Source organism: Motacilla alba, chromosome 24 (genome assembly GCF_015832195.1).
Source record: "Motacilla alba alba isolate MOTALB_02 chromosome 24, Motacilla_alba_V1.0_pri, whole genome shotgun sequence".
Taxonomy (NCBI): domain Eukaryota; kingdom Metazoa; phylum Chordata; class Aves; order Passeriformes; family Motacillidae; genus Motacilla; species Motacilla alba.
This window is the reverse complement of record NC_052039.1, coordinates 7,154,323-7,179,785: the sequence shown is the minus strand read 5'-3', so window position 1 is coordinate 7,179,785 and position 25,463 is coordinate 7,154,323. Positions and strand designations below refer to the sequence as shown.

Below are 25,463 nucleotides of genomic sequence, written 5' to 3'. Positions count from 1 at the left end.
ACAAGCAGCCAGGACTGCATCCAACAAACAAAGGGCACCCCTCCCACTGCTGGGCACCCACTCTGCTCCCGCCCTGCCACTACATCCAGAGCAGGCAAGAAGCGCACCCCAGCAAGGAGACTGGGCAGCTGGAGCCGCTGCTCCCCACTCAGCTGCAGCCAGACAAGTGTCCTGACCCCAGAGAGATGTGGGCTCCAAGCCCCAGGGCACGCAGGGGGGCTGCAGCTGCCTCCCTGCCTGGAGGCAACCCGAGGGAGCAAACCCGAGCATGCTCTGGGGCAGGTACCTCGTTGGCTGTGGGAGCTGCAGCAAGCAAGAAAGAGCGCTGAGCGGCAGCAGGGGCAGCAGCAGAAGCTTTAGTGTCCAGGCTGGGGCCATGTGCATTGCTGCAGAACCTGAAAACGTCAGACAGCCTCATGTACTCCTAGAAATCCACGGCAAGGGAGAAGGAGAAGAGTTAGACCCATGTGCTGGCATCATGGCACCGACTGCACAGTGGGAGCAAACCTCCCTGTGCATTCCTGCCCCAACACTGCCTCCCCAGCCCGGCCCTGCTGCCCAGGGTGTCCCCGGGGGGCAGCACCATGCACCTTGGGCTGCTCAAGCTGGGCTGGGTGTGCTGGCACCCATCTTGCTCCAGCCTTCAGTGCAGCCTTGCTGAGTGCCTGCGAGGGGCAGGGATGTCTCAGGGTTTTCCATGGACACTGGCCACAAGTCCTCCCTAGTGGAGCAGCACTGGGTGAGGCACCTCGATCTGTGCTGAGCCAGCTTAAAATCCACTTCCTCATCCTTTCTGAACCAAGCATGCTAAAGCTGGGGACTTGCTCTTCTTTTGGGAAAGCCATGCTAGCAGGACCCTACAGGATGCTGTCAGGAGGTGCCCAGCCAGATGGCAAGCAGTGTGCAAGGGGTAAATCACTGCACCAGGATTAAAACAGGGGGCAGCAGCAGGAACTGGGATGCCCAGCGGGCTCAGGAGAGCGCCTGGAATCAGGGACTGAGCGTTAATGAGCACAGCTGCCAGAGATCTGCATGATAAATGCTCCAGCCATGCTGCTGTGGGGCTGCCCTGCTGCCTGGGGGGACATCAGCCCACAAAAGGGGTCTCGGCCAAGGAGGGGTAAGTGAGCAAGCACATGCAGCTAGTCTCTCTAGTTAGTTACCTCTTGTGCCTTGGGGTAGGAGTAGGTGGCAGGAGAAGCTAAGGAGGCAGCTGCTGCTGGCAGGGGGCTCAGGGGCTTAGTTCCCTCCAACAGCTCATAAGGTTCTGAGATGTGGAGGGTCTCCTGTTGAAGGGTAAAGGTCACGTAGGCAAGGTGGGCAGAGAGAGCAAGGCGGCAGCAGCAGGAGTCCCACTGCAGGCAGGCACAAGGGGACTGTGCCCTCGTGTGCCTCTCACCAGCAGCAGGTCAGGCAGTACCACAGCCCCTGAGGGCATCATGGTTCTGGCTCCCCATTCAGAGCCACGAGCAAGGTAACAGGGCAACTCACTTCCACCTAGAAGTCCCCTGGACCAGCACCAAGACATCCCCATAATTGCTCTCCAGCAATGATGGGACCCTAGGCAATCCTGTCCCATGTGCTGCCCTGTTGCATTTCCCCTTCCTCCCTCCCCACCTCTGCAGCCCGTGGAGAGACTTTGAGCAGCTGGAAGCCCCTGGCTCTAGTCAGAAGGTACTTGGGAACAGAGGAGCTGCTGCAGAGCAAAGCTGGTGGTGCACAAGGCTCATCCTCACTGATGGCTGCAGCTTAGGAGAGCAGCTCTAAGTACCACAGCCTCCTCTACCCACTTACCTCTCGGAGAGCTGAGGACATTTTTGGGAAGCTCCTGCCACCCGTGACAAGCTGGTATCGCCTCTCCAGAGACATGAGCTTCTCCTTCTCCTGCGCGTGGGGTGACAGGTCAGAGGCAGCTGATGGCTACTGGCACCCCATGGCCAGTCACCCCCCAAGCTCTCCCTGCCTGCCAGCACCCTATCAAGAGCTGGCATGACCTTGTCCCCCGCTCGAGCACCCTCAGGAGCTCCCAGCCACGGCGTTACCTTCTGCAGGAGCTGCAGGACGCTGCTCCGCTCCCGGGCCAGGCGCTCGGCCTCCTGGGCGCTCTGAAGCCGAATCTGGGCAGCCTGGGCATCCAGGGCAGCCACGCGCTCCTGGGGAGCAGGCAGCAGAGATGAGCTGGCTGCGGGTGAGCCGCGGGCACAGCCCAGCACGCCGGAGCTGCTGCCCATCCCACCTTCCTGCGCGCGATGCTCCGGTGGCACTCGGCCCGGCTCTGCAGCAGCTGCTGGCCGCGCGCCTCGCGCTCCTCTTCCAGGTGGCTCTCTCGCTCCAGCTGCTGGAACTCCAGGTCCTCAAACAGCTTGGCCTCCGTCTCCAGTGCCTCTGCCTCCTTTGAACACACAAGAGCACTGTGAGTGGATGAGACCCACTGGATGGGCACCTCTGCATCCTGCAGGCAAAGCCTCCTGCCATGCCTCCACATCCTGCTGGTGGGGCCAGGAACAAGAGCTGGTGGCCAAGCCTGTCCCTGTGCCTGGTGTGGGCAGGCAGGCAGCTTTGCCTTCTGCTGGATATCAGAAACACGAGAGATACTGACAGGAGTGTCTGCGATCAGAAGAAGGCAATGGAGGCACCCAGAACTGGCCAGGACAGAGCAGTCACCCCCATGAGATGAGCTTGCCACAGCCAGGGGTTTCGACAGCCCTCGGAGACCAGCTGGCCCTGCTGAACCACACATGGGCTAAAGCCGTGCCCTGACAGGCAGCAAAACACCACCAGCAGCAACACTGTGCCACCAAGCCTGCAGGTGGCAAAGCCCCAGCAGACAAGCACCATGCTGGACAAACTCCCGTGTGTCCATCCAGCCTGCATGCACCAACAGCACGTGGCAGCACTCAGCTGCTGGCCTGCCAGTGCCACCCTGGCAGCCATCGTGCCATGCACCCCACAGGGATGTGTTCCACCCTGCTCCATGAGACGGGCAGCCAGTGACGCAGCACTGATGTGGTGGCTCCTGAGGGTTCCCACACGCAGACACTGCTCCATCACCCTCCTGCCCACTCTACAGCAGACCCTCATCCACAATGCGAGTGCCTGGCTGGAGCAGGCTGTGGCAATGTGGGTTTATCTGAGCAGGCACTAGCCATGGGCTGGGGAAAGTCAACCACTTCCAGAAAATACCAGGTAATAGCAAAAAATGCTGAGGACTAGCAGTAACATGGATCAACATCACTGTGTAAATAAACATTCTCAGGAAACAGCTGGAGGCAGCCAGATGAGGATGCAGCAGCCCCCAAGAGTCCCCAGCCTGCCCTCCTGTGCAGGGCAGGGTCCATGCTCGTGCCCTGCCCGGTCCCGAGGAGCTCTGCCGAGCCGGTCCCGAGCAGCTGTGCCGAGCGGCCCCGCGCCCCGGGCGAGTGGCAAGCTTACCAGGACGGTGGTGCCCGGTGCCAGCCGCCTCCAGCCCGGGTGCGACGCTCCCAGTGCAGCCCCGGCTGGCAGGGAAGAGCTGGCCTAAGCTGGAGCGAGGGAGGTGGGCCATGGTCCGGGAGGGGTGGGGGGAGACACTGACCCTTCGCATCTGCTCCTGCAATTGCTCCCGCATTGACTCGGGGCACTTATCAAGGTGGCTCTTCGACTCATGGTAAAGCGCCTGGAGTTGCTCTAGCTCCTTCCTTTCAGCATCAACCTTTGCCCTTTCCTGAATCAGGGGAGAACAAGACAAAACAAAAAAAGAAAAAAGGAAAAGAAAAAGGGGAAAAAAAAAAGAAAGAAGACACACTTCTCAAATGGGCGCCATGCAGAAGCTGTGAGTTAGAGAGGGGCTCAGCCGGAGACAGAGGGGGCTCAGGAGAAGGAGCATCATGGCAGCTACAGGAGGATGGAGAGACCAAGAGACACAGCAGCTGGCCAAGCAGTGTTAGAGGAGTTACAGCTACCCCTTGACCTCAGCTTTGTGTTTCCAAGAACAAACTTGCAGGCAGCAAAAAGATCAATGCTGGTTCAAGCCATCCCAATCCTGCACACAGCTGCATCGCAATAACCACTAACTGGCTTTGTTAACCAGTCAGGAACTGCAGGTCCTGAACGCAGCCTGAGGTCGTGGACCACCCTCGTCCATTAGAAGGAGAGGGCAGCACTGGGCAGCAGTGAAAACAGGAGGCTGTGGTCCAGCAAGAGGTGCTCAGGCTGTGATGAGTCAGCAGCAGAGCAGACCCTGACTCCTGGGCTGGGACGAGGGGCTCGGCCACAGGAGCAGTAAAATGGAGCCAGCAACATGGGACTGGCATAGGGGAACCATCCACGGGTTTGGTGGTACCATATGGGGGCTTGGCATTGAGAAATGCTTGCTGCAAGGAACCCTGTGCTCCACACAGAGATGGCACAGCATGAAAAAGGCTATGAGAGGACACGCTGGCAGGGAGGCAAGGCTGGTACAGGCAGATGCCCCTAGAGAAGAACTGTGGATCGCCTGGGGGCTCCTGGACATGCAGAGATGTCAGAGGTGATGGCAGAGTTCAGAGCAGGCGCTGTTAGTGTGAGTAGTGCAGATGGGTTAGGAAAGTGGGTGGTGAGGTCAGCAGAGAGGCTGGGAGAGGGCTTCCCCTGCGCTCCTCTCCTGGCTCTGCATGAGGCTGTCCCTGGCTACAGAAGATGCCTACAAAGGGCTGGAACACCAAAACCAGAACAAGACCCCCAAGTGCTGTAGGAGCACCACTGGGAAGCACCACTGGCCACTCTGCCAGGCCACAGGCACCCACAGCCATGGGGCAGGCCAGACCCCAAGGGACGGCGGCACAGAGCTGCTGGTGGGACCTTGGCAGAGGCTGCACAGGGACAATGGCCTCCGGCAGCAGGGAACTGCATGCCAGCAGCTCTCCTGTCAACAAGGCCATGCCACACTGCCTGCAAGGCTGTGGGACAGCCAGCAACCAGCAGCTGGGACAAACATGCCACATAGGCAGCGTCATGGTGCCTTCAGGCAGTACTGCACCACAGGAACATCGGGGAAGGGGGCCGGGACCCCCTCCTAAAGCCACCAAGATAAACACTGCAGTGGTTTCCCAGCCACCACCAGCAAGCTGAACTCTACAGCAACAGCTGCTATCGCACACGAAGGCGCAGCAGAGTGAGGTGGCTTGCTGCAAGACACAGTTCCCTAGCGAGGACAGGTAACAGGGAGAGCCAAGGCACTGCTTCGGCGCTGCCCACCGCAGGCAGCAGCCACGGAAGGCCTCACACCTCAGTCTCCCTGCCAGAGCAACAGGCAGCAGCTGAAATGCTTCCTGAGCACTGGCTGTGCCCTCCTCCAGCAGGGCTGTTTGACCAAGCCCAGGCAGACAGACAGACAGACAGATCCCCCCACAACACAAACCACAGGGGCTGCTCCCCAAAGCCTCTGTGGAGCCCAGGGTCGGGAGAACGTGTCCACAGGGGAATGCTGCAGCATGAGGCATTGCAGTGCATGAGGCATTGCAGCACTGGCTGTGAGTGCCAGGGAGGGAATGGCACAGCTGGTGACAATGGCAACCTGTGACCGGCCTCACCTTGTCCCGCTCCTTGCGGATGCTGGCGTCCAGGCTGGAGAGCTTCTCCTGCAGCTGCTGCACAGCCTCCTGCTCCTGCCGCAGCCGCAGCACCTCCGATTCCCGCTCACCCTGCAGCAGAGCCCGCTCCATCTCTGCCTGGACAGCCAAAGCAACATCAGGATTGCTGCTCCAGCTGGATCTAGCCCATACCCTTAGGATTTAGCGCCGACTGGTGAGGGCAGCAAGCAGCAGGGGACCCAGCAGTGTCCCCTGACCTCTCACCTCTCGTGATGTCTCCTGCAGCTGCTGCTCCAGCTCCTTGACACGACCCTTGAGCTGCTCCAGGCGTCCGAGGACACCGGCACGCTCCTCCTCCAGCCGCTGTGCCTCCTTGGCCCGGGGGCCCGTCAGCTTCTCGTGCTGTGGAAGGGGCTGATTGGCATGGCACAGTGCAGCATGGCATGGTAACTGTTGAATGGCACAGACGTCCCCTTACCTCGTGGTGGGTACTCTCAGTGCTGCTGCACTCCTCCTTCAGGTTCTCCTCATCTGACCTCTCCACGCTCTCCCTCTGCTGCAGCTCTTCCACAGCATGGCCCAGAGCCGTGGCACCCCTGGGCACCCACTGGCCAGCATCTGTGTCACCAGCCAGGAGCTCCGTGCTGCCTGTCTTGGTGTACTCGGCACACAGGTTCAGGATGGTCTCCAGGCGCTGCCGCTCCTGTGAGGAAGAGCAGTCCCCATCCAGCACGTGTCGTGGCAGGAGCAGACAGAACCCCGTGCCAGTGGCGGCCACCAGAACGCGGGCCCGCACGCTGGGATGGGCAGGCGGCGTTACAAAGCACAACGCAGCCAGCTCGACCCCACGGCAGAGCCAGGCACGCTGTGTGCTGGAGCTGGAGACAGACTAATTACAGGCAGCGGTGCCGGCTGCCGCGCGCCTCCGCTATTTCCAGGCGGTGACTCAGGCTGCCTGCGCCCAGCGTGAGTCAGGCTGAGCAAACACAGCCCCGGCGGCTCGGCCTGCAGGACTGGCACAGGCTCCCAAGCCTCATCCAGGCAGATGCCGCTTCCATAAAAACTCCATCGGCCCCAAATATAGATGCAACGGCCGCAGAGCCACGGCACCACCACCAGCAGATGGGCCTGGCAGGGAAGGACACGAGGTGGAGAGTTTTGCAAAGGCAGGGGCACCACCTCTTTGGCCAGCAACTGTGGGGCCATGCCAGCCCCACCAGCTTCCACAGGCTGCTGTAACCTGGGGGCTTTGAACTCCCGGAGAGCTGCTGAGCACCGATGGCTGCTCCTGGCCATAATCCCCCTGGATAAGTCGGCAGCCTGGTAGCTGTGGCAAATCCCCAAGCGGCAAAGGCCAGGTTTCAAAGCAGCAAACAACAAAAGCTATCTGCAAAGCGGGTGTCCCACACTCAAATGCCTCCTGTCCCAGCCCCAAGGCTCACCAGGCGCTCCATCTCCTGCTCCCGAACCCGCTCCTGCCGCTGCCGCCGATGGTACTCCAGCAACTCGTCCTCGTTGTCACTGATCTCAGTGATGCTGTTCTTGCGCTCCCGTGACCCCGCTGGCAGCCGGGGGTCCCCCAAAGGCTTCCTGGGGGCACGGGGGCTCTGCCGGGGCGAGGGCACAGCCGAGGAGCCCAGCCCGTATGTTGGGCTCAGGGAAGTACTGAAACTGGGGCGGCGTGTGGGGTTCTCTGGCAGCAGTGGGGGAGAAGGGCGCCCAGCACCTTTCGACTCCTCCGGGCCCTTGCGCCTGGTACGGGGACTGCCGGGCACATCCCTGCCCAGCCGGGGCTGTGGGGAGGGGGCGTCAGGGGCCAGCCGGGGGCTGGCAGCCCGGCGTGACAAGGAGGGACTCAGGGGAGGCAGCTCCCGCATGCTCTCGATGTTCCTCCGGGCGGCCCGTGGGCTCTCGGGGGGCTGCAGCCGGGCCTCGGGGACCGCCCTGCTGGCGGGCTGCCGGCTGGGGGCCAGCGAGTCCCGCGGCTCCCGGAAGGGACTGGGGGGCCGCTCCTGCAGGGCCCCCCGCGGCCGCGGCGCCACCCTGGGCGCCAGCCGGGGGCTGCCCGCCCGGTGGTCCCCGAGCCTCTCGGCTGGCCAAGGCTCACCAGAACCCCCAGCAGGCAGAGCGGGTGGCTGAACAGTGTGGTTGTAGCTGGAGGAGCGGAGTGGGAGAGGGGGCGGCACGGCTGGGCCCTGCTCTTGGCTGCTGAGTGAGGGGCTGGTGTAGCTACTGCTGCTGGCTGGGGAGGAGAGGGGAGAGAAGTTCTCATAGCTGGAGCCCCCCGAGGCGGCCCCAGGGCTGGCTGGAGGGGACAGGAGGCAGCGCCCACCCCCATTCACCACAGGGGAGAGGGGGGATCGGCCACAGGCAGGTGGCTTCTGGATGCCAGGGGATGCAGACTCCTCCAGCACCAGTGAGTCCATGATGTCCTGCAGGTCCTTCTCGATGGAGCTGACAAGGGAGCTGTGGCTGTGACACCCACGCTCTGACACCTGGTGGCCACCATTCACCAGGGCCTCGGATTCTGCAGGGAAACAAAGGAGAAGGCGTCAGTGTGGTGTGACTGCCACAGCCCCTGCCTGGGCTGGGTCCTGTGGGGCAGCCTGGCATCATTCTACACGCAGCCTTGCAGAGTCAGAGCTGGGCAGCAGCCTCTCTCTGCTGCACGCTGACCTGCCTGCACCCTGGGCAGGTGACACCTGCCCTTCCCACTGCTGCCACCCCTTCCCACTCCAGCTGGGGAGCCGGGACAGGGAGGAGGCTGGAATCCCGCTAGCCCCATCACCCAGGAGACAGAAACCTGAGAGGACAGCCGCCCTCCCTGCAGCTCCCTGCTCCACTCCCGGGAGAGCAGCTGCCCCCACCCCCACTGGCACCCACCTCTTGCCCCCTGCACACTCTGGCTTCCCAGCGAGGGGTCAGGGATGCCATAGCCAAAAGCTGCTGACCTGCAGCACGTCTGGACCCACCACCACGCCAGCCGCAGCCTCCCCACAGCCCGGCCAGGGTGCCCCTGCCTGGGCTGCCCCGTCCTCCCTGCGCAGCACCGATGTGCCTGTCACTCAGGGGACTAGCGAATGGCAGCAGGCGTGGCGCCCAGCCAGGACAGCGTGCCACCCGGCCTGCGTCACCCCCTGGCACCCAGCAGCTCCCCCACGGCAGCTGGCACTGCCTTCATGCCTGGAAAAGAAGTGCCCAGCCCTGTCGGTGTGATGCCACCCAGTCCTGCGTGGCAGAGGGTGAGCACACAGGGCCCACACGGGATGCTGCATGGCTGCACGGTGAGCACGCAGGGCCCACACGGGATGCTGCATGGCTGCACGGTGAGCACGCAGGGCCCACATGGGATGCTGCATGGCTGCACGGTGCTCCTCGGCCACAGCACCTCCCCATGTCCCTCCTCCCGTCCCCCAGCTGCAGGCATGCTGCCTTCCCCACACACACGTGGCACGGGAAGGCAGCCAAGCTCCTCTCCCTGTGCCAGGGTGTGCTGGTAGGGGCAGGGATAAGGGCTACCAGCCCAGGGATCAGTGCTGGAGATTTGGACATCCCAGGAACCAGGCACGGTACTGGCACCTGGCCCACTGCCCCACGGACAGGCAGACACAGCAAGATAAGCTCATGAGATGAAGGGCAGCAGCCAGAAGAACGGCCTTCACAGCCCCAGCACAGCCACTGCTGCACATAAACACCCGCCTCCAAGCAGTGGGGGGGCTCCGATGGCTCTGCCATGGCCAGGCTGGGCAGAGGAAAGCCATGCCTCAGTGCCCCCACAGTCTACCTCTCTGAGGTGATATTAATCATTAACAAATACCAGTGCAGCTGCCATACCATGCTGAGCTGATGGATGCCACACCACAGCCAGGGGTGAGCCCGAGTGCAACAGGACAGGGCTGGGAGGGCACTGGGCAGGCTGATGCATCAGGGAGCGCTTCAGCATCTGCCCTGCCCCACCAGGGACTAGGGGGAGTCACCTACTTGCTGGTAGCCCGTAGAGAGCCGACGGGCTTCTGCCCCCCGTGGGGATCATGCTCTTAATCCACTTGGCCTCAGCAGGGTGGTTGAAGCGGAGGAAGGTGGCCTGGCCCAGGCAGATGGTGCACCCTTGGGAGAGAGGAGAGAGGGTTCAGCTGCTGGCCGGCAACATCAGAGCAGTTCCAGAGTGCAGGGAGGCAGTCGGGCACTGCCCTAAGACGCGGCCTCGGGAAGGGAGCGGGCTCCTGCTGTCAGCAGAGGCTTAGGGGAGGCTGAAATCCAGGTCACTCTGCAGCAGCTGCCGGCAGCGCATCTCAGGCACAGCTGGGGTCCCCGCCGGGGGCCGCGGGGGAGCTGGCGGCACTCCAGGGCTTGCGTGGCTGCCAGCTGCAGACAAGACAGCTCCTGTCCCTGCCTGCAAAGCATCTCTTCTTGGCCCAAAGCAGCAGCCCTCTCGGGGCAAGGCTGCCGAGCAGCCCCGAGGAGGAAGGCACCTCGGGAAGGGGAGCGGAGCCGCGGGCGCTCGCCGTGCGTTCACCTGCTGCCCGCGGTGCTGGAGGCGGGTGCTGGCAGCGGGGAGCACCGGGCGGCCAGGAGGCGGGCTGCTGCCGACACACCCCACTTTGAAGCGCCTGCCAGGGCTCTGGGGAGAGGCTCGCTCCATACCAACAGCCGCTGCTGAAAATCCCTCGCCGGAGGGGATGTGTTTTTTGGAGCAGCCGTCAGCCCAGCTCGCAGCGAGGAGAGCCAGAGGCTCTACAGACTAACTGCTGTCGCCGTCGCGGGGGCCTGGTTCCCCTGTCTGAGCGCCAGTCCGCTCACCCCGGCTCAGCGAGGGCATCCTGCCTGGCAGGGAGCAGTGCCGACGCCCAGCCGGGCAGCGGCTGTCCCGCAGAGCTGCATCACTGCCCTGTGCCTTCCTTCCCCACGCGCCGGCACCTGTGGAGCCACAGGCCGCCCCGGCAAAGCGAATAATCGCCGAAATGCACCCCGAGCGTCGGCCTGACAGCCCGGCAGTCCATTCCGCTGGGGCCTGCACAGCTGCTGTCCATTCCGCTGGGGCCCTGCACAGATGCTGTCCCTGCTCTGTCATGTCCCTGCCTGCCCCCGGGACAGGAGGATGGGCGGCTCGGCTGAGCCCCGCCCGCACCCCGCAGCCCACCGCGGCCTCGCTGCCTGCCGTGGCACCGGCGAGACCCGGCAGCACCGGCGGGCCGGCGGCCGGAGCCTCCCCGGGCGGCCACGTGGCTCCCATTGTCCCCGCGGGGCCGCCGCGGCAGCGCCCACGCCCGTGGGTCCCCCCTTCCCGCAGCGACGGGGACACGCCGGGTGCCGCAGCGCCGCCGCCTGCGGGGCCATCGCGGCTCCGTGGCCCGCGGAGGAGCGGCAGCGAGCCCCGCCCGGCGCGGACACGCGTGGCCGCAGCGCCGCACTCACCTCGCCGCCGCCGCCGCCGCCCGGGCAGCGCCGCGCCGCCCCGGGGAGGGGCGGGGGGCCGGGCCTCGCCCGCCCCGCCCGAGGGTCCTCCCCGGGAAGCGAGACCGGAGCCGGGCAGGGGCGGGGACCGCGCGGGGAGGGCCCGAGGCTTTGTCCGCGCTCCCCGGGAGCGGCCCTGGGGGCCGGGTCCGAGCCCTGCGGCCACGCAGGCAGGCCGGCAGTGTCCGGCAGCCCTCCGTCGGGAGCGCACCCGAGGCGTTTTCCTCCCGCATCTCCCTCCCAAAGTTGGCTCAGCATCTCCGCTGTTCTTCAAAGCCCGCCCGGGTCTCTCCCTTCCCACCTCGCTTGATACAAGCAGCGAAGCCGGCTCTCAAACTGTGCCAGGAGCCGGCAGGTTCCCACCGCGGAGCACGAGGCCAGGAGAATGCCAGCTGGGATATGCAGTTACTGGACGGCTCCTCAAGCACCCCAATACTCAATGGCACAACTCCCCAGGCAAAGGCTCCGGCGAGCCACAGCTCCTACCTTGGCTGAGGTGCGTGGGCCGCTGCAGTGGCACGCCGTCGATGGCACAGGCGTTGCCACAGGGGTGCAGGGTCAGTGTCCCTCGCACGTTCTCGATGTAGCAGTGCTGGGGCGCCAGACCGGGGCCCTGCAGGACGATGTCTGCCGCAGCCGTGCCAATGGTGGTCCTCCCTGCCAGCAGAGAGGGTATCTCAGTGTCCCTGTCACCAGTGTGCCCGTGGAGACCCCCGGCACTCACCTTCCTCCAGGGGCAGGAGTGTGATGGCAGTGCTGAGCCGACCGCTGCCCAGGCTCACCAAATGTGGCTTCTCTGTCTGCACCTTCAGCCCCTTGCCCGTGTCAATCAGGTCCAGGGGGCTGTTCTGTAGGAGGAGAGGGAGGGATGCTCACAGCTCCTGCAGCCCAGTCCCCTGCACTGCCCACCTGGCTGAGCTGCTCCAAAAGGGCCACACAGCCAGGATCAGTGCCCAGCACAGCCACGTGCCAGCAGGACCGTCCAGCAGCAAGACGCAGGACAGGAGGGCTCTCCTGCCTGTGCTACCCATCCCGGGAAGCTGAGGCGAGCTGAGGGGAGCTGGAGATCCATGGGGCTTGGGCTGCATCTAAGAGGATCCCAGCTGCCAGCAGCTTAGCTCAATGGGCTTTGCTGAGGATCCCCTAATAGGATTGGCTGAGACTGGGGAGAGGCTGGAGGGCAGCGCCAGAGCCATGGCAGGGCTGGACTGCCAGCCACATTCCCCTGTGCCCACAGAGCAGAGGTCCTGTGAGCCTGTGTGCTCACCTGGATGACAGTCTGCACCCTGTGGGTCGGGCTGGTGGGGGTCCTGCCAGGTGCCTCCATGGTGCCTTCCTGGAGACGCCGGATGGTGCCGGACATGGGCTGCCAGAAGAAGCAGAAGGGCAGCACGAGTGAGCACACTGGGCATGGCCTTGATGTATTTTTCCTGCACATCCTGGACAGCAGCCTGAGCACAACCCCTACCCATTCCAAACCAGTATTTGCCACCAAGAGGGTTACTGTCCTGAGCTCCTGTCTACATCATGTCAGCAGCTGCCTGAAGCCAGTGAGCATCCCTGCCTGCCAAAGCATGCATCCTACCTAGGCACACATCCCCATCCACCCAGGGAGACCATGCGTGTGCCAGGCATCAGGACAAGACACAGTCCAGGAAGGAAAACTACACGTGCCCTGAGTTTTGGGGGCATGGTGTTGGAAATGCATGCTTTAAATGCCAAGAGGTGAGGGCAGCCAGACCCCAATGGCTGTCATTGGAAAAGCACGCACAAGCACAGGTTCTGGCTGTCCCCAGCAACACCTGCCTGCCGTGCGTGGCACACCTGGGCACCCCATGCCCAGCTCTGGCACCCAGGCACATGCCCCTGCTCCCACACAGTCCAGCAGCAGCTCGTAGTGCACATGCTGAGTGTTTCAGACTGCTGCCCCTGTGGCCAGCAGGCAGGGCCACCACCCATGGAATGGCCATGCTGCCACACGTTCTCTGCGGGAGTGGGAGGCCACTCGAGGAGGAACAATTTCCGTCACCCGGCACTCACGCCATGTCGGGATGCTCCGAGGATCTAAATTTACCGTCTGCTGCTCCCTACGTCCCTCCCTTCCGCCCTGGACTAGCTGACTGGGGCTTAACCCTTCCCGGGCAGTGAAAATAGAAGCGGCTCCATCCCCGTTAGGAGACGCCGGTCCCGGGGCCGCCAGGAGGAGCCCCGGGCTCGGCTCTCGCCAGCACCGCCGAGTGTCCCGCCAGCCCCTGGAGGGACCCCCCGCTCGCCCAGCACTGGGCTCAGCTGCGGGGGCGAGTGAACGGCTATTACACACTGTGGAAAAAATGAAACGCTGGAAAACACCGAGCGTGGGATCCAGGACCTGGATGAAACCCGGGCGCCTCCCGCAACAGCAGGACTGCCCGCCCCACAGCAGGGGCTCCGTGGGGACTACAGCCACACCACGTGGGACGGCCACAGCTCAGCTGGGGCAAGGGGGGGCTAGAGATAAGGTACCCCGAGAGCAGCTCACGAGTGCCCGCCGGCTGCCGAGGCAGGATCCCTGCTCTCCCTTACCTGCCACCTGGTCCTGGTGCCGAGCGGGACCCTCCGCGGCAGGGTGCCCATGTTCCCCCGGCACCGGGGTGCCGCACTTCCCAGCATCTGCAGACCCCGCGGCCCAGCCGAGCCCCTGCCCCTCACTTTCACCTACGTCCCGACACAATGTTCAGGAAGGAGGAAAAGCCAGGAGGGGCCAGGCTGCTGCAGAGGAAGGGAGCGGGGCCAGGGTGGGATCTTGTGCCGGTGTTAACTCCTTCCCAGCATGGTTGTACGGGTGAGACCTGGTGAGAACCACTGAGGACCCCCATTCCGGCCACCTGGGGGATCGTCTCCGATTCTTCTGCCTGCTGCCCAAACTCTCCACCCAACTCCCCCCCTCCACAAGCAGCCCTACCTGCCCTCGAGCTGGAGGGTGGCCCTGGCATCCCATCGCTTCCCAGCGCCCCCAGCATTGCCCTCCAAAGAGCCCCTCACCTGTCTCGTCAGCCCAGCCCGTCCTGCTGGGGATGCAGCCCCTCTCCAGCCGGCTCCGCTGCAGGAATGCGGGGCGGGAGCGCGGCCGCCCCAGCCGGCGCCCCACTGCTGGGACGGACAAGGCGGCCTTTCTTCTCCCGCCGCCGCCTGCAGAACGCGCCGCTTGTTCCCGCCGTGGGAAGCGGTGAAGGCAGCAAATGCCAAGGGGTCGGGCTCGGTTACCGCCGAACAGCCCACGGCCCTCGTGCACCCCGCGCAGCGCTGCCTACTCAGCCCCGGCCTCCTGGAAGACAAAAGCCCCTTTCTTCACCTGGCACGGCCAAAAGCCTCACCTGGGAGGATGCCCAGCCTCACCGATGCAGGGGCCCTACTAATGCAGAGGCGGCTGCACACAGACGCTGCCCCGGCGTGCTGCTGGGGAGCCCCTGCACCCCGCTGCCCACAGGCTGCAATCTGCCTGCCCCAAGCCCACGCGGGCAGGGCTGCTCCGGGGGTTCACTCCTGTCTGACCTGCTGCTGCCCACCCAGACCCAGCTGGGCACAGCACAGCCTGACTCACCCCACACCAGGAACCAGCAGGCCCCAGAGCTGCACTGGGCGCCAGGACAGGGACATTGACTGTGCTCAGGAAGGAGCACAGACTGGCAGGCCACGTCATGCAGTGTCAGCCATGCTGGGATGAAGCAACAGCATGGCAGAGACAGGAGCATGGCATCCCCTTGCACAGCCTCTCATCCCCACTTGGGTCTGGCTGGATGAGTCACGGGAGGAAGCCCGAGCGGCCGAGCTAACGGGTGCTCACAGCGGAGCGCCGCAGCCTCCAGCCAACTTGGCTGCCTGCTTGCTCCCCATCTGCTAAGGCACTCAGGGCGCGCTCACCCCTTCCCACACCCTCTGCCCTAGTAAACAACCGGCCCTTCCGCCGGGCCGCTGCCGAGGGGGAGCCTGTCCCCTGCACGAAGCCAGAGGCGAGCGAGGAGCCTGTTCCCGGCCTCTGCCCCCCGCTCCGGGGCTGACAACGGAGTGGGGGAGACCCAGCCAGCCCCATCCCACCCAGGTGAGGGACGGTGGGGGCTGCACTGCGGTTGCTGGGACAACGCCATGATCCTGGCAATAACACCACCATAAATCAGGCACCAGACAGCTCCGGCGGGAGCTGAGGAATCCTGGCCACACCCGCTGATTTCATCGCTCCGTGGAAGGGCTCCCGCGCCACTGCAGCACAGCTGTGCTCCGGCCGAGGCTCCAGGTCTCCACAGACTGGTGGATGCTCACCATGTGCTCAGGGCGGGGAGGGCGGGCAGCCCCGCCTGCTGCAGCCAGCTCTCCCCGAGGCCAGCCAGCTCCAAGGGCCGGTCACACAGTCCCGGCCACTGCTGCAGCTCCAGCACTGACCCCAGCACCAGCACGTGCCTCACAGCACAGACACGAGCTCCAGACCCCTCAAGGACTGCACAATGGAGAGCTGCTCCTCAAAATGCTCTCGTATCAAAATGACAATTTCTCACCTGCAGGCCGGAGGTTCAGCTCAGCAAGGAGCATCTGCAACTTGCACTGACGACATCTTGGGGACCATGACACAGGATGGGTTTGATGGGTCTTGAATCCAACCCCTGGCATGATCCCTTTACCCAGCCCTTTGTTAGCTGGTAAAGGGGTGTGGTGAACCTTACCTTTCCAAAGCAGCCATTGATCATTTTCCTCTTTCTGGTTGCCAGCAAGGATCCCTTGCCATGCAATGCTGTGATTCCACCCCCCTGCATGGTGCCCTGCCCCTGCTGCCCTAAGTGTACCTGTTGGGATCCATCCCCCTATGGGCCACCAATTGTGGGCGTGGGTGCTTGGCACTAATCCATGGTGGATGGAAAGGATGGAAACTGTCACCGTTAGTTTGTTATCTTACTGTAAAACTTTCATACATTCTCTCTGTGAGTTCCCACGGGCAGCTCCTTGCAACACTGACTCCTTTTCTCTTTCTTCTGCATGACCGCCTGACCCTTCCTCCTCACAGCCCAGCCAACAAACTCCAGCTCTCCTCTCCACCAGCTCACCCACTCTTTGATAACACCCATCCTATTGGACACAGCTGTGCCCCATTAAGGGCAGGCCTGTTCCTACTCTTTGGTAATCAGTACAGCTGCAACTCCCCAGGGGCGAGATTACCTTCAGCACCATCTCTATTCTCCTACAATCCATCCCCCCACATGTACCAACATACGGCACCACGCAGCAGACCCAAGTGTCCAGGAGTTACCCAAAGTACCCAGCCGTGCTGCCTCGCTGCTGCCCGTGGTGCTCGGCCAGGGACCTGCCCCTGCAGCCTCTGCCTAGTGCTCAGAGAGGGCTGGGGAGCTGCAGGGCAGCTGGAGGAGCGGGAGACAGCGGCCCTTCAGCACAGCAGCTGGACCTTCTGGGACTGCCAGATTCCTCTGGCTTTCTGACAGCAGCTGAAGGGGCTGTGGCAGGAGTGTGGCAGGAAGCTGCAGTAAACAAGGTCCAGCCATGGAGCAGGAAGGATCCAGCCAGACCAGCACAGTTCCCAGGCTCCCCAAGAGGTGTCAGAGACAGCAGTGGTGGCCATGGGCCAAGCACCATCTCCCCCTGTGACTGCCCATGAGCTGCAGCAGGGTTTGGGGATGGGAGAACCTTGTCCGGCTGCCTCCCAACACGGAGCTGCTCTCAGGGCTCCCCCACCAGCAAACCCACCACCGACGTGGACCACTGGATCCGGAACCGGCTCCCAGCCCACCCACACGCCACCAAAACGTTGTGCAATGACTGGTTTTATGGCTGACCGTGTTTTTCCTACTTCCCTGTCTGCAGCTCCTTCCCCGCACCCCTCCTAAGGCACCCCAGGGAGCAGGGAGCCCCACCATGTCCCACACCTGGCCCCAACACGGGCCAAGGCAGCCGAGCTTTCTCTTGCCCCCACCACATCCCAAAGCCACCTCTGAAGCACCAGGGAGTCCTGGCGTCACAGGACACGCTGACCCCAGCCCCACAGGCTCCCCAAGGGCAGCGGCCACCTGGGGCAGTGTCCCAGCCCACGCCGGCGGCTGCTCACCTTCAGAGTCCCGCTCCGAGCCCTTCCCGTGCTGCGCGGCCGCTCCAGCGTCCAGCGCGCCCCGCCGTGTCCCCGCCCCAGCGCCGTCCGCACGGACCGCCCCCGCCTGGCCAGGGCTGACCGGTCCCGGCTCCGGAAGGACCTCACGACCCCCAGCCAGCTCCTTTAACAGTACTTTATTTGATTAAAGACTCAGAATTCTCTGTGTACACTGGAATGTGCTCTATTCCCTAGGCCAGGATCATACAGGGTTACAAAAAGTGGGGACCTCGGCTCGGTTTAAATATCACCCTCCAATGAATGTAAGGAAAAAAAAAAAAGCTCCTTGGATGCTTGAACTAACTTAGACTCCATTTTAAAAATCATACAGACAAGCAGCTCTGGAACAGGACTGGGTTAATGGGATTCATTGCCTACTTTGCTAGGGGAGAGGGCTTGCCCTCTCCGGACAGGACCAGGGTTGATTTCCTCTCAGGTGCTGCCAGCAGAGGAGAGACCACAAACTTCTTTGGCAGAGGACCCCAGGGGCCCGTGACAGGCTGGCTGTCTCTCACAGAGCACAGTACACACACTTTTAGGGCCCTTGCCTTCCACCTGCACTCGGGCCCTCTGGCTGCAGAGGTGAGGTGTGCCCAGGGGCAGGTGACACTCACGACAGGCCCCAGCCATGCAGGTGAGATGAGTTGTGAGGGGAGCACAGGTCTCTGAGATGAAGCAAACAACGCTAGTGAGGCAGCAGTGGGAGAAATGGCTCGGATCAGCCCCCACATTACCTGGAAACCAGCATTTCCTTCTCCCACACCTCCAGTGCTGAACCAAACCCGACTGCAGGTCCCGACATGCAGGCCAAGTAAGTCAACCAGGCTCCACAGCTCCTTTCACCCAGGCAGACAAAGCCCTCAGCCTCCCCAGACACCAGAACAGCCTTGCAAAGGATATACAGCTCGTTCTAACCCACCTAAACTTCCTCCAAAGCCTGGCCTGAGAACAGCTGTGGAAGACAGTGAGGACACAGTCCCCTTTGGACGCTCTCCCTGCTGCAGCAGGAACCAGACCACCTGGAGCTGGGCCACTGTCACACAGCAGAGCTGAGGAACAGCAGTAACTGTGTGGGGCAAAAGGACTGAACACCCGGGTCCCTCTTCCCCACCCCTGCCATGACCCCCCCCACCCACCTCTGAGGCCAAGGTCAACTTGCCCAGCTTCCACCAGATGGAAGGGTCAGGACCAGCAGGTGGCCCCACGCATGAGAACCAGAGGCCAAGGAGACATTAAAATGGCAGCACCAACAAGGGAACAGCACGTGATGCTTCAGGAGAGAAGGATGTCTGGTCGGCTCTGGGCTGAGCTCCGAGCATCTCGGGGTGGGGGGGAGCATGTCAAAGTCAGGCTCTTTGCGGAGATCTTGCTTTTTTGCCAGTCGGTAAAAATCTGCCAAAGAAATTTGTGGCCTTTTCCCCCATGAGCACGTCACTTCTCTGCAAAAAATGTCTGTGACCCCGGAACACTGTAGATGGCAGACAGAGCCACGCATCTTAGCAGAGGGGGCTGTGGCGTTCCCAACATTCAGAATAAACGTCGGCCTCGTTTTTTTTAATTTAAAAATTTCTTCCATTGTGCGTCACCATGTCTGGCATTACAGGATTTCGTACTTGTCCACCAGGAAGGTGGTTTCAGTAGAAAACCTTACAGGGCTGTTCCCGTCTACCTGGGTCACTTTGGTAACCTGTGGAGACAACAGGCAACATTAGCTCAGCATTGAGCATCCCTCCCTTACTGCAGAGATGCCATGCTTCCCACCACCATGATGGCCATGAGAGCACAACCGACCGGCTGCCCTCAAACCACAGCTCAGCCCTGAAACAAAGACCTTTGCTCCCAGCATCCCTGAAAGAGGGCGGTGATTTTCTGAGGTAACTGTGTCTCCACTGAGGAGCAAAGTGGCAGCTACTGGCTACACTTCAGCAGGAGTGTATGCCAAGCAGTGTTTTGGCTACAAGGCTGATGGATTTTCCAACAAAGTCTGAGGGGAATTAATGACTACTCAGAGACTTGAAGACACAACTGAAACTTCAGGCAAACTCCATGAAGTGTCAGCTGCCAGTGCTGTCTGCTGGCACCCCCAAATCCAGCTGTCTCAGAGGGAGGTTAATGCCAACCCTTTAGCCATGGCCAGTGGAACAGCATGGTGGCCCTGCAGCACGGCCAGCGTCAGCCAGCCGGGGACCGAGGCAAGGGTGACATCCCACCCGTGGGGCATAAGCAGTGACCATACCTGTATGTTGCAATAGTTCTTTTTGGAGACGAAGGAGACCTGCACCGGGAAGAAGTCGTTTGGCTGCCCTGCTATGCTGAACTCCAGGCTACCGCTCTTGTTTTTGGCATCTATCACCGGCAGGCACCACTCAAGGAGGTTTCTCCGGCTGTCGTGGCGATACTCACCATCAATCTCCCCAATCACTGGGGCACCCACGCCAGACCTAGAGCAGGCAAGGAGAAGTGACAATAACTTCCCTGCACAGAGCCAAGGAAACGCCTCTAACACTCATTGGCTTGGCCAGATCCACAAAACAGGGAGGGGAAGAAGGTGATGGGACTCATGAGTGCTGCATGATAAGGAGCATGACTTACGGCAGGGGGATGGTGATGATCACATCATTCAGCTCTAGGCTCTCCTCTTGCAACTCGTATTCAATGTTAACATCACAACTGTTCCCACTCTCTGATGGCCAGCAGTTAACTGAGGAAACAGAGACAGCAGGTGAACCTTGCAGGCCTTTCATGTGGAATAGGCTTTCACAAGATGATGCACATCAAAACACCCAGTGAAGTCACCCTCAAGCCGACTTTATTTTCCTTGAGGAAATAAAGCTCTCTATTTTCCTTGAGGTGCAACAGAAAACACACACTGCCATGGACAGGCACTATCCAACAGGTACACACAGTATCAGCTCCGGGCAGCCCAGCTGCTGCAAGGTGGCTACCAGGAGCTCATGGACAATCACCAGCTTCTTCCGCCCAAGCCCCCAGACTTGCACTCACTTGTCAGTGGAATGAAGGACTCTTCTGTGGTCTGCAACCTCCACTTCAGCACGCCCACATCGCTGTTAATAGGGAATGACTTCTCTGGGTTCTTCAAACCGATCTGTGACTCTGTAGTGAAGAGCTTCTTGTCCACGTTTGGGTGAGTCTGAAAGAGGAACACATGCCCAGACTGTAGGTCTAAGCGCAGGGACAGAACCATAGGTAATGCAGGTTCTACCAGGACAGGCCTGCACATTCCAGTGTTTGCTCTGACAAACACACATCAGGTTTCCTCCTGGCTCAGAAGCCCATCTGAAGCACAACTGCTCATCAACGTGGGATTCCTTCCAGAAAATGCTAATCTGACAAGAAGGATCCCCACCACTGTCCTTCTTACAAGCACCTGCACCAGATACTCAAGCAATGCAGACCAGTATCTACAGAACAACTGTAAGTCAAAGATCATCCTGAATGATTACAGCAGACATTTCAAGAAAATCAATCCAATGCTGTTGGGAAAAACACCCTGACACCATAACACTACTGTGTCCCCTCAGCAACCTTAATGCAAGTATATGTCAGTGGCCAAACTCCATTTAAACACTCTTCACAACCTCAAGTGTGAGCAGCTTTTTACAAGCAGAAGATTTTTGCAAGTTCCTGTTCAAGTTGCACTAGAAAGACAGGAGTCAGTGAAGGGTTTGGTCTCATCTCCCACCTGAAGCACCACCTGTGGCAGTGCTGTGAGCAGCTCACCCATGGAAGCCCTGGAAGGAAGTGGACTCGCAGACAGAGGATGTACAGACGAGTCCTTAACGAGGAGCGAGCCAGAGTGTGTCAAAGCAGCACCACCTCCAGGGGTCCCTAAGGTCACACAAGGAGGGAGAAAGGGAAGGACCAATCTCCCAAGAACCTTCTGAGCTGCAACTGCTGACTGCCATCAAACATCCCAGGTACAGCAGTGACAGGACAAGTAGCCTCAGAAAGAAACAGCTTCCAAGAGAATAAATTAATTCCCCATTGCCACAGGAAGCTTGTTATCCCATTTGCATTCCACAGCTGAGCTGACATCACCCACAGGCACTGAGCAACACACCAGGCTGCTGCAAAGTCCAGGTGAGGTCACCTGGCATGCCAAGGTGCACTGCTGGGCAGATAAGGCTCCAAGGGCAGGATGGTGACCAAGATTGCATTTCTCCAGTGAACTTCAATCCCTTGAGCATGACTGGCCTTGTACTTCTGCTAATACCTGCACTGACTACTCCCATTTCCAATGCATTAGCTGAGAAGGCTTAGATGAGAACACAGGACAGCAACATACTTGAGTATTTCCATTATTTTTCCCCTGGAAAGCAGCAAAAACATGTTTAACAGCATGGGACTCCAAACAAGCTTTACCTGTAGCTGTACTCCCCTCTTGTCTTCATTTTCTACGTGCAGGCGAATCCGTGCAAACTTCTCATCAGAGATGTGCAGCATGATCATGCCATGAAGCTCCATGTTCTGCAACCCTCCGTCACGGCCACAAGTCAAGGAGATTTTCTCCTCTATTTTCATGTGCACGCTAGACAGACAGAGGAAAAAGCTCAAGTCCTACACTCTTAATATCTCCCAGACAACAGAGATCGCTGCTCAGTAAGGACAGGCTGTGTGCACTGAGCAGGGGCTCCCAACCAACAGCATGGCTGGTACACTGGGGGCTAAGACTGCTCTGACAGTGAACTCAGGGGCAGGAGGATCCATGCATATGGGTCAGCAAGGGATGGGAGCCCAGTTAAATGGCAGTGATGCAGCACCTTGACAAGCTGGTCACTCAAATCCCCTCTGACAGGGCAGCTCAGGGCATTAAGAGGGTCTCAATTGCTGCGTGTAAAATGAACTGTGAACGCCTCCATCCTGAGCAGCAATAAGGCTGGAAACAGGAAAATCCCCAACCCCAGCTCAACAATGGATGGACAGCCCACTTTAGTTAAGAGGATGCCAAACCAAACGAGCTGCTTTTTTGCTGACATGCTTTCCCAGATTTTGCCCAACTGTTATAATTACAAGGTAAGAAAACACAGGAAAAAGCCGAAGAAGAGCAGAGAAGCTGCTTTCTTCCAAGGCCACATGCAGGGAGAGCCATGAGGAGACTGCTTCCAAAGCCAGGGCAGCACTCACCTCTCCATGTTAATGGGAGAAGTGAGAACTTTGACTGCTTCTGCTGAGCGCTTGCCTACAGAAGTCATGATATTTTCTCCTTCCGATTTCAGCTTGTCCACGAAGTTGTCCACCTCCTTCCCTTTAGCGCCGAGTTTCAAGGCTTTACTGGGACCTGAAGGCCTAAATAAAATGTGTAATAATCTCCAAGTCAGCTGACAGCAATGGGTTCCCCCTTCTCAGATACCTTCAAATGCTGTAACTTGACCATCCTAACAGCACAGCATTCAACTTGGCAGCCCTTCTAGGGGAGAACATGCACGGAACTGATCATCTTATGTGTAGGGTGCCAAGTTATAATTTAGATTCAGATATAGTTCCATGTATTACCAGGAGCTGGCACCTCTTTCTCACACAAAATGAAAGCCCATTGTTCATCCAGGAATCCAAAGAGACTACTGGGGGTAGTCTAGTCTAGGTAGACTGCTGGGGTGCTACTGTGGCACAAATGGTCCTCAATACTTACACAGATGAGGAACTCACGTGAGACCCTCCGGGCACGTGGTTTGAGCCAACACTGACTCCAACATCTGCCACCTGCTGTCCCCCCTACCTGGCTGGAGCTGGTGCCACTTTGGGCTTCTCTGTCTCGATGATGGTCTCTGTGATCATTGCTGTCACGCCCCCAGACACGGCCGAGCTGCCGAAGCCCCCGAACCCCGGTGCCTTCTTGCCATGTCTCTCTGCATCCCTCCTGGCCTGCTGCAGCTCCTTCGCTTTGCGGCGCATCTCGGCTTTGGCCTCGCGCTCCTGCGTCTGAAGGAAAACACAAGAGAGGCTGCAACCTCAGCCCTGCCCTGCACAGGAGCCAAGTGCAGTGTCCAAAAACCCCTGGCCAAAGAAACAAGACATGAGCATTTAGCCCTCAGAAAAGCTGAATAATTGCATGGCCCTGCCAAAGTGGAAGAACACCTCAGAATAGCAAAAGTGGTGTTCCTCAGGCAGGGCACCCTGTGTCAGCATTGCAGCTGTCCCTGCTCACCTCTCTGACTGCCCGAAACACCTTCTCCTCATGTGAGTCCATCTCAGTGAAGGTCCGAATTTGTGCCAGATTTACATTCTCACGGTAGCCCAGGGCAACAATTTCATCAAAGGCAAAGATTAGGTCGAAGCAGTGTTCTGAGATTTCATTCTCTTCCAGAGCTCGACAATATTCAGGGATCTAGAAGGGGAGAACATTTTAAAGGAGCACCCACAAACAGTACTGTGTAAACACTTTCTTTCTACCATCCCAGGGGTCACAACTGTGCCAGACCCAAGCCCAGCACAACTTTACACTGCTCTTTGTGCCGTTACATTGTCAATAAACAAGATGAAGTTTTGATACAGTTAGTTTTTCTACATCAAAAACCACATAAAACCTCTCAGGTTCCTCATAACATTAACTCAAAGGAACCCAACTGCACGCTGGGGCCAGTGAATTTCCTGAAAATCCTTTGGCTGTGTAAAGACACAAACTTGCTGCTTCAGGATCCCTGCACAGCAGCGCTGCACTTGGAGCAACCACACGCTGTACAAAACATTTAAAGCTAAATTACAGTCAGCCCTCTGGTCTCACCAGGTGAACTACAACTGATGATTTTCTAATGTGGAGTTCAAAACTACCACCAGAGGAGCTTTCTGTCCAGTCAGGAAGGGAAGCTGTGGAACACAGACCTGCCAAGTGGAGGCACGCAGGGCTCCTGCCCAGAAACAGATCCCTCACAACAGCACCGCTCTGTGATGAGCGCATCACGGAGTCCTTACCACTCTAGAGAAGAGTCGGAGTGTTTCCAGGTCTTCCAGGATGTTGCTGTTTTTGGTGGTAATCAGCACCATGTAGAGCTTCTCCATGGGCTGGTACACATATCGCACGCTCTCTGTCTCCACGAACGTGTGCTGCTTCCCCGTGTTCATCAGCTTGGGGAACGCTGCCAGCAGCCCCTCGATGCGGGTGCGCGTCATCTCCACGAACTGCCGGGACACGATGGCCTTCCCCGCCTTCGTGCACACAGCGGCTGCCAACAGCACCTGGGGGCAAGCGGCGTGAGAGCAATCCCGCCCCGCAGGAAGCATCTCCTCCCGCCACGCCGCACCTGCACACCCTCCCACAAACAAGATCCCCAGCCTCTCACTGGGACCAGGAAATGAACCATGGCAAGAGCAGAGACACCTCTGCCTTTGCTCTTTCTGGCCGTTTCACATTCTGTCCCAACATAACCCCGAGAGCTGTCCCTGCTTCTGTCAGGCAAACGATCATTCCCGATTTCACACAGACAACCCCCGGGAGCGTCAGGGGAGGCTCGGGGTACGGACTTCACCAGGCTGCCCCAGCTTACAACTACAGCCAGCACGCTGTGCGGTGTAACATCTGCCCAGCGCAGCCAGGTGCACCAAGCCCTGCTCTGACTCCCGGGCAGCTCGCAGGCGTTACCGCACCGACAGGGCAGCAAGGCACTCGCCAGCTTTCTCCACCTCCCAGTCTGCCCAGACTTCCTCCCTCTCTCACAGATATTTCTCTCTCACAGATGTTAACTCCCTTTGTCAGGATAATTCTGTTCCGCGCTTCCGATCTTTTACACTCCCAACTGCTGCTACTGACAGAAAGTATCTGAAATCCCCAAACGTGGCAGTTCTGATCTCTGCCGCACCTCGGGCACAGCTCAGCTCTGCCGGAGCTGTGTGCGGGTCTGTGCTAACCCAAACACCGCCGCGACGGACAAAAGGAGCCGGACCGGCCTGAGACACAGGGTCCCACCGGGGAGCAGGCGGGCACCACCAGCCCGCTTACCCCTTACACCCCGAACGCCCCTTACAGCAGCCGTGAGCCCGTGCTGAGGAGGCAGCGTGGCTCCGTGTCACCAGAGAAAAAGTGCCGTGTCCCCGCCGCCCCCAAGGGCCCGGCCCGACCCGGGGCGGCAGCGCCGCGCTCCGTCCCACCAGGCCGCGGGCTCCGGCGCCGGCCTGCGCACAGGCCGGGCGGCCGGACGAGCGCAAGGGCTGCCCCGGGGGCTGTCCCGAGCCCCGCGCTACCCGCGGCGGACAGGTCCTTCCCTTACCATAGCAGCGGCGGCGGCGGCGGGATCCGCGCTCGGGCCCTCCGCTCCCTCCGGCTCCCGGGCGGCCCCGCAAGATGGCGGCGCCGCGCCACGTCCGCACCCGGAAATACCGTC

At 60.4% G+C, this 25,463-nt stretch overlaps 2 protein-coding genes across 16 annotated transcripts in view; both read right to left on the bottom strand.

Annotated features, from left to right (window-relative positions):
- Nucleotides 1–18,402, bottom strand: part of PHLDB1 (pleckstrin homology like domain family B member 1) — a 22,663-nt gene extending 4,261 nt beyond the window's left edge. For 3 of the 15 annotated variants that reach the window (XM_038161338.1, XM_038161344.1, XM_038161345.1), the window contains exons 1-16: nt 14,584–16,504; nt 14,025–14,307; nt 12,271–12,369; nt 11,728–11,851; nt 11,490–11,660; nt 9,531–9,656; nt 6,992–8,076; nt 6,028–6,252; nt 5,814–5,951; nt 5,550–5,687; nt 3,575–3,703; nt 2,237–2,392; nt 2,043–2,153; nt 1,795–1,884; nt 1,164–1,286; nt 287–424 (exon numbers count right to left, since the gene is read on the bottom strand). In XM_038161338.1, the coding sequence (XP_038017266.1) occupies nt 287–424; nt 1,164–1,286; nt 1,795–1,884; nt 2,043–2,153; nt 2,237–2,392; nt 3,575–3,703; nt 5,550–5,687; nt 5,814–5,951; nt 6,028–6,252; nt 6,992–8,076; nt 9,531–9,656; nt 11,490–11,660; nt 11,728–11,851; nt 12,271–12,369; nt 14,025–14,307; nt 14,584–14,639 (3,192 nt within the window). In that variant the 5' untranslated portion in view covers nt 14,640–16,504. Of the gene's footprint in view, nt 1–286; nt 425–1,163; nt 1,287–1,794; nt 1,885–2,042; nt 2,154–2,236; nt 2,393–3,574; nt 3,704–5,549; nt 5,688–5,813; nt 5,952–6,027; nt 6,253–6,991; nt 8,077–8,432; nt 8,560–9,530; nt 9,657–10,964; nt 11,458–11,489; nt 11,661–11,727; nt 11,852–12,270; nt 12,370–13,565; nt 13,990–14,024; nt 14,308–14,583; nt 16,505–17,088; nt 17,147–18,263 lie in introns of those variants that run through there. The other 12 variants (XM_038161339.1, XM_038161343.1, XM_038161346.1 and 9 more) reach the window with 8 other exon arrangements.
- Nucleotides 17,249–25,463, bottom strand: ARCN1 (archain 1). Its single transcript, XM_038161355.1, has 10 exons — nt 25,350–25,463; nt 24,058–24,321; nt 23,294–23,473; nt 22,865–23,067; nt 22,273–22,434; nt 21,511–21,676; nt 20,131–20,278; nt 19,720–19,828; nt 19,364–19,568; nt 17,249–18,814 (listed from the first exon to the last, which is right to left on the bottom strand). The coding sequence occupies exons 1-10, from the start codon at nt 25,350–25,352 to the stop codon at nt 18,725–18,727; spliced, it is 1,530 nt and encodes a 509-aa protein (XP_038017283.1). The 5' UTR covers nt 25,353–25,463; the 3' UTR covers nt 17,249–18,724.

Bases quoted from the DNA above. Each gene is read 5' to 3' on its own strand.
- ARCN1 (XM_038161355.1), bottom strand. The intron at 23,068-23,293 runs GTGAGCAGGGAC...GTTTTCCTTCAG, and splicing joins TGTTTCGGGCAGTCAGAGAG to ACGCAGGAGCGCGAGGCCAA. The intron at 19,829-20,130 runs GTGAGTGCAAGT...CTGTTTCCTCAG, and splicing joins GTCCTTCATTCCACTGACAA to TTAACTGCTGGCCATCAGAG.